Genomic DNA, 7189 nt, shown 5'->3' on the forward strand with positions numbered 1-7189 from the left:
CATGGGTCTTTGTGTTCTTCCTCTGACTAACCAGATAAATCTCTCTGCTTTCCACAGAACCAGATCTGGTCAGGGTGTCACAACACGTCTGAGGGAAAATATGGATTTTTTATTTTTATTTTCTATTTTTATTTATTTATTTATTTATTTATTTATTTATTTATTTATTTATTTATTTAGTGCACTATCGTAATTTCAATCCTTGCAAGTTAATTAAGCAAAGCTGGTTAAACAGTTAGCCAACTTTACTTACCATGCAAAACTGTTTTGTCTGGAGTGATCCTTTAGGAGGTTTCATAGTATGCAGTTGCAATTAACATATTCTCCACCTAGAATGCATCAATCTAAGTCCACTTTGGCTGCCAATTCAATCCCACTGAACTCTCATAATTATTTTTGAATAGTAGTTTTTGTTTTTTTTTTCCTTTGAGGAAGTTAGCCCTCTGTTTCTAATGCTGAAGAAGCAAAACGATAATATGTCATTTTGAAATGCCCAGTGCAACTTGTGATCACCGATTAAACAAACTGTTCATATTTAACCAATAAAGTCAGAGTAGAAATTTGCATACATTTAATTTGTGTATATTCTAATCAATATTAGTGTAAATTATGTACTTTTATCAGGCGCAATGCACTTACTCTCACTTACTCATCTATCTATATTTTATCAATCAAATCCACTGTTTATTAAAACACGTATTTAGCAAATTAACTTAGAAAAGCAAATACATGAAAAAATAAATAATTAAAGACCCTTCAGCTCACAACACAATACACCAGAAAATTCAGGCATATAATACAACTGAACCAGAAATAAAGTCCTTAAATCTATTCCAACATTGCATCGTATGAATAATGACAATCACTGCTAAGATGTGCCATTCTTTGGCATCAACAGTTTCGGAATTAGGGAGTATGCTTGATTTTAGCCTTTTCATGGGACTCCTAACATCTGGAGACAGACTTTTAAAATCTATTCTGGTTAGTTGGCTTGTAAAACTTTGTAAGACTCAAGGTGTGTACTTTATTGGCAGCTGCCTCAGGATTACAACAGTTTAAGGTTATCTTTAGTGGCATCTGTTGCTAAGCTAAATCTTCTTGCAACAACAGAAACTTTCTAAGGTTTATTATGGTATCTCCTAATGTGATTCATCACACTCTTGATATTATTTTATCTAACACTGGGCACAGTATCTTAGAATAGCCAATGACTGAATCAAAATGATCATCAATCAAACTGTGTGAATTTTTCATTTGCTTCACTCCAGACTTTAAAACGATAACAAAATGTAAACATACCCAGCAGAGCATTCCTCATCTGCTTTTTGTATTCTCATTAATAACCTGCCTGGGGTCTACATTTTGGTTCTAAAAAGCCATGTTTGGTTTATCTACTCCACCAATTTTTTTAAAAACTCGACTAAACTATCTACTATGTTGTTTTCAATTATCTCTATGTGCTACTACCACCAACTGATTTTGCTCAAGCTCTATTAGGCCAACATGCAGATTAGTTGAAAATAATGCGAGAAGCAATACTATTAAGCTATAATGTTTAACTTGAAAATAAAACGGAAGCCGAACTGTGTTTTGCTAAGGCAGTACATATTGAGAACGGATTACATTCAGTAGAAGCAAACAGGACCACCATGACTTTTATTTTAACAAACAACAAATGGCAAAACAGAGATATTTGCTGAACTTTCCATGACAATATCAAGGACATTATTATTAAGCATTTCTCTGAATTTGGGTCATCAACTCACAATTTGAAATGTAAACTACCCCAAAATTTCAATTTTGAATTGCTGTAGCTAACTGTCTATTTTCAGTTAGCTTGTCCACATTTGACAAGCTAGCTGTCCGCATTTTTCTCTTCCAGTTGCAAGTTAATTTATTGTTAGCTTTTGTAAAAATGTGTCACATCAGATTCTGCACCTTTTTATTCTCCAGCATTTAAGTCACGACACTATTTACTTTTAAAGTGTATCCAGGCCAAATGTGGGAAGCTAACCTTTCTGTACAGCCAGAACTCCCATCATTCATCCGTATGGACGCGTTTGTTTTCCTCTCCTGGACTGTGGTTCTGTTTCCACCCCCCCACAAGGTCCTTGAGTGGTTGCCATTGGAGACCTTTCTGTTTTGGGAAACTCCGCGAGCTTACAGCTCCGCGATGAGCAGCTATCTTTGGAAGCACGCGCGATAGCGATCGCGGGCGCCTGCCTTTCAGAGCGCTGGTGGCTCAGCCCGCTGCGTCCTCAGGCATCGCCGTCCTGTCGCCAGCTCTATTTACACTAGTGACTCTGCAGCACTTAGAGCTGACACCAGGTATGTCCTAAACCGGCAGAGCAGTAGCCAGAGGAAGTGACCAGGGAGGCTATCAGAAGAGACAAACACTCTGTTTACTTTGCCATTCATCTCCATTAATAGCGTCTGAGCGTTCTGCCATGCCTTGTAGGTAAAGGTATTTGCTGAAGTCCATCTCCAGCAGAGTGGGAGTGTTTATAGTTGTGTGTGTTTGTGCTTAGGATGTGTGATGCATCAGGCTTAAATCTGCTGAAAATTTGATTTATTAAATTATTATTAATTATTATTATTATTATTATTATTATTATTATTATTATTATTATTATTATTATTATTATCATCATCATCGGTAGTAGTAGTTGCAGTAGCAGTAGTGGTATTTTTATTTTATTTTTTTATTAGTTTTATTTTGAGCTCTGCTGGTTTACAAGCTGTGTGTGTTCCGACGATATCGGCTGTCTGGTTAATGTCCATCTCTGAATCCTGACCGGACGTAAGCTCCCTTTTAAATTTTCTCTGTTTCTGGTTCTTGTCTTAGACTTTCTCCCAGGGGGGAAAATGCTTTTTTTTCCTTTTTTTTTCCCTTTTTTTTTTTTTTTTTTTGCTTGAGAAATTGTTTGAAACTTTGAAAAATGTTGGAATAAAACTCACCGGATAACATTTTAGAGGGGGCAATCTGAATAGATAGCGTGCCATTAGGCACAGAAAGAGACAAACACTAAGTCAAATTGTGCTTTTTGACTGCTTTGTTTCTTCACTCCGTCACCTTCGATCATTCTCATATTAATGCTTAGTCACTTGATCGCAGACTCAATCCTGTTAACCGCCAGTTTTATTGCATTTATAGACTTTCAGTATCACTCATAAAAAGAAAAACAAAACAGTATTAAACACAAGTAAAGCTGTACACGAGTAGTAAAAAAAAATCCCAACATAATACTTCTTTATGAGTACGCACTAAGCGCTTGCAATGACTTGTGGTTTCGTTATGGCTCCATTGAAGCAGGCCTCTTCCTCTTCATCCAACATTTAATTGACTAACACCAGATTAAATTGTTTAAAAGCTAATTCTAATTCAGAAATGCACATATCAGTCTCTGTTGTTGTTGGATCACTTTACATCCATGTTCTAACACTGCGAGTAGTCCAAAGATCTAAAGAAATGAATCTTGAACATTATCATTTTTCATCCCAGTTTGCGGTTTATGGTTACTTCATACGCTACACCTACTTAAAGCCAACATATAGTTTGCATAATCGTGATCCTGAGTCCATTCATTAATCCATTGAAGCCTGTCCCAGCTACCATGCCCGGATGCCTTGCAGGGTTCCCTGGCAGGGTTGGATCACCGGTCCTTGAGGAGTCTGGCTTTGCGTCTGCGCGCCCAGATTTCCCAAATTCATGTTCATGAACGCATTCGGAGCGCTGTTGCTCGGTGGAAGAGCCGGCAAACTAGAATAAGTGCAAGAGTACGTGTTATTGTACACAGAGTTGTTGTAGCTGTAGGCCGGGTAGTTGTAGCTGTAAGGAGTCGGAGCTCCCACTGTGTATGGACTGTTATAGTTCTGCGATCCGGCCAGACAAGGCCTCCCGTCCCGGACCAGGACGGGTACCGCCACCCTGCGCGGCGGTGGAGGATGGTGGTGATGATGGTGGTGATGGTGGTGCCCCGCGATCTCCAGCGTCTTGTCTTGTCTCTGCCTCTTACATTTGTACCTCCTGTTCTGGAACCAGATCTTGACCTGGGTGGAGGTGAGCTTCAGGGAGCTGGCCAGGTGCTCCCTCTCTGGGGCGGACAGGTAGCGCTGCTGCTTGAAGCGCCGCTCCAGCTCGAACACCTGGGCCTGGGAGAAGAGGACGCGGGGCTTCCTTCTGGTCCTCTGCTGCTTGGTGACGGGCTTCTCTGACTCTGTGTCCTCTCCACACTCGCCTCTCAGAGCACCACAGCTTTCTGTTAAAAATGAATAAAAATAAATAAATAAATAAATAAATAAAGTTTTGTAAAGTGATTCTATGTAACCAAAGTGAATTAAACTGAATTAAATCTGTGTAAGTGATTGGATTATATTGGAAAGATCTGCCTGTATTTTTATTTTTTTTTTAAATATGAATGTATCTATTTGCCCTGCAAAATGTCACAGTTTGCGCTAAATAACTGAAATTAATTAACTACGTCTTCATCTAGCCTCGTTACCTAAATTTCTAAAATTAGTGTTTAGTAAAATAAAGCATCACTGATATTTAATTAAATGTATTTATTTATTTATTGTATTGTATTTCTAAAAAAACTGAAATAGGTATTAAAATAGAAAACTTAAAGTAAACATTAAAACGTTAAATTCACTTGTAGAAAAAAGTCAAACATAAAATTCAAGACCTTTGCAAACTCAAAACCTGTTCCTGTTTAGTCAGGTAAATGCGCGTATTTTTTTTTTTTTTTAATGGTTGCCCGAGCTTCATATACGGTTAGAACTAGAGAATACGTCGACTCAAAAGATTATAAAAGCTATCGGGCAATATTTGTCATTATGCGCAAATTCCATCAAAAATCCCGACCTTTATTTTGTTTAATGTGCAGAACTTTAAACTAAACTATAGTATTCTTACATAAACGGTGCAAATGTAGAAGTAGATGACTATATTTTACAACAAAATCGGAGAAGACGCTCCCACTTCTCGGAGTATTTGCAGCACGTATTGTGTTAGCTTGTGCGCTTTGCAAGTTTGCAAATGTCATCGTATGCCCTATTTACTCATCTACTGTCACTATAATACAGCTCGCAATGCCAAATAGCTCATGTCATTATGACAGCCGCTCAGTTTTCCACTCACTGCCGTCGTGCTCCTCCTGTTCGCTCTGCAGGTGCGGGTCTACGGAATGAATTTGTGCCGCGTCTCCGAACACATCCGCGGCCAATCCGGACTCCGTCAGTCGGTCCTGAACGCTCAGCGCGCTGAGGTACGACATCCTCTCCTCGCTCTCCGACAGGCAGGAGCTGATGGGGCTGGGGCTGTCCCTGCCCGCCAGCATGCAGGAGGGCGGCGAATGAGAGCCGAACGGCTTGTTTGGGAAGGATCCCGGCTGTGCCAGCGCGCCGGAGAGGCGGAAGCAGGAGATCAGCTGAAGCTGCTGCTGCTGCTGTTGCTGCTGAGACTGTTGTTGCAGCTCCAGCTTTAGAATGTCCTTCACGGAAAAGGGCGTGGTGGACGCAGCTACAGCTGGACTGGGAATCATGATTATCATATAGGTGATTTTAAAAAAAGCGCCGCAAAGCCCAGAAAGTGATCCGATTTCTATCAGGCTTGCGAATAAAGAAGGTTAATAGCCCGTGCGTAAAGCTGGAAAATGGTCGCGCTCTGCTGCCTTTCCGCGGAGATCAGGGGAGGGTTGGCTGTCTTTCAGCTGTGACATGCCTCTCCACGGGCTGCGCGCCTGTGGCTGGAGGGCTCACACGGAAAAAGAGAGAGGTCGGTCCTGTTTGGCTGGCTAACATTCAGTTATCTGGAGAAAGAGCTGGGTCAGCCAAGATGCTGTCCTCTCTCTTTCAGTGACGTTCCGCAGCGGGGGAGGGACTCGAGGACCTTCTGTACTTGTTTCCCCGCGTCAGTGGGTGATTCCTAATTTATGACATTTTATTGACATCAACGGCTCTTCTCGGGCTGCCATAGGTGTGAAAGGTAAGAACGTTTTACGCATCTTTTTTTCCTCACACCGGTAAACATGTATCTAATTCCTTGTTTTAATTTGGTACATAATTCACGACTTTCACAAAAGTAAAATGTTTTTTTTTATTTTTTTTATTTTTTTTATATATCTTAACACCCGCTTTCCATAGCTGCTTGGGCTGTAATACATTTTGATCAAAAATATTTTTGCTGTTTGGCCCAACAATCACCGCAGCTCTTCCCATCGTCACCTGGGTGGTTTTAAGATAAGCAATACCTTCATTTCCTGCCGCAGAAAATCATGACTGAGATGAACTATCTGCGGTCAACCAAATGCAAAACCAGGAGGACGTTTAGGATCCTAATTCAATTATGATGAGACTCCGCACATTACAGGTTTAGTTTCTGTAAAATTTTGGCCACATGATGTTTTCCTTTTGTTTGCGCACAAAAAAATAAAATACGTAATACATTTTATATATAAAGTAAAAATAGAAAAAAAAATATAAACAACTTATCTAAGATGTGTTTTTTGATGAGCTGTGAAAATAGACGGTGATTATCTCAGTCGGGAAAAAATGTATATTTCGGCAGAGGAAAATTTATTCAGTAGTGGTTTTACTTGCAGCAGAACGATTCTTTTGCTTCTTTTTCCGATTCAACTTGTCTGAATTTGTGTAAGATCTTTGAGTTTTAAATGAAAATCTTGGAACTTGCCAGCTCTATGACACATTGCTTGAATTGGAACTGTTTTGGTGAGATCTTCAAAACAGATTGAAGAGCCATAGGTCACGCTTCTGTTGTTTGTGTAGTATTTTACGCATTTGTACTGACATGTCTGATTCAAGCTGATGTAAAATAAGGAGAGAGAAAGAACGTTCTAAGCGAAAAAAGATTAGTGGGTCAGATGTTTAGCATGTGGTTCATTCTTCTTCGTCCTACTTCGTAATACTTTCAAAGTGAGATGTATAAAACGTTTAAATAATTACTGCTCAGTGAGACCTTCCCGATGAATATTCAATACCATATAATTGCAGTTATTTCTTATTTTTATTGTTTTTTTATTTAAGTCTCGACCTGCTTCATCTACAACACGAATAGTAATACTCTACTAATAAATAAATAATATAATATAATATAATATAATATAATATAATATAATATAATATAATTGTGCCTTAAGTCTGAGTGTGTGTGTTTATGTCTGCATGTCTC

General features: G+C 39.2%; 1 protein-coding gene across 1 annotated transcript; it reads right to left on the reverse strand.

Annotated features, from left to right (window-relative positions):
- Positions 1 to 2709: 2709 nt before the first annotated feature.
- Positions 2710 to 5972, reverse strand: nkx2.3 (NK2 homeobox 3). The gene is made up of 2 exons (XM_015032148.1): positions 5141 to 5972; positions 2710 to 4259 (listed from the first exon to the last, which is right to left on the reverse strand). Exons 1-2 carry the CDS (start codon positions 5550 to 5552, stop codon positions 3610 to 3612), a joined length of 1062 nt encoding a protein of 353 aa, XP_014887634.1. The 5' UTR covers positions 5553 to 5972; the 3' UTR covers positions 2710 to 3609.
- Positions 5973 to 7189: the final 1217 nt, after the last annotated feature.

The sequence above is a fragment of the Poecilia latipinna genome, unplaced genomic scaffold (assembly GCF_001443285.1).
Source record: "Poecilia latipinna isolate Pla-1442-1.1 unplaced genomic scaffold, P_latipinna-1.0 Scaffold232, whole genome shotgun sequence".
Taxonomy (NCBI): domain Eukaryota; kingdom Metazoa; phylum Chordata; class Actinopteri; order Cyprinodontiformes; family Poeciliidae; genus Poecilia; species Poecilia latipinna.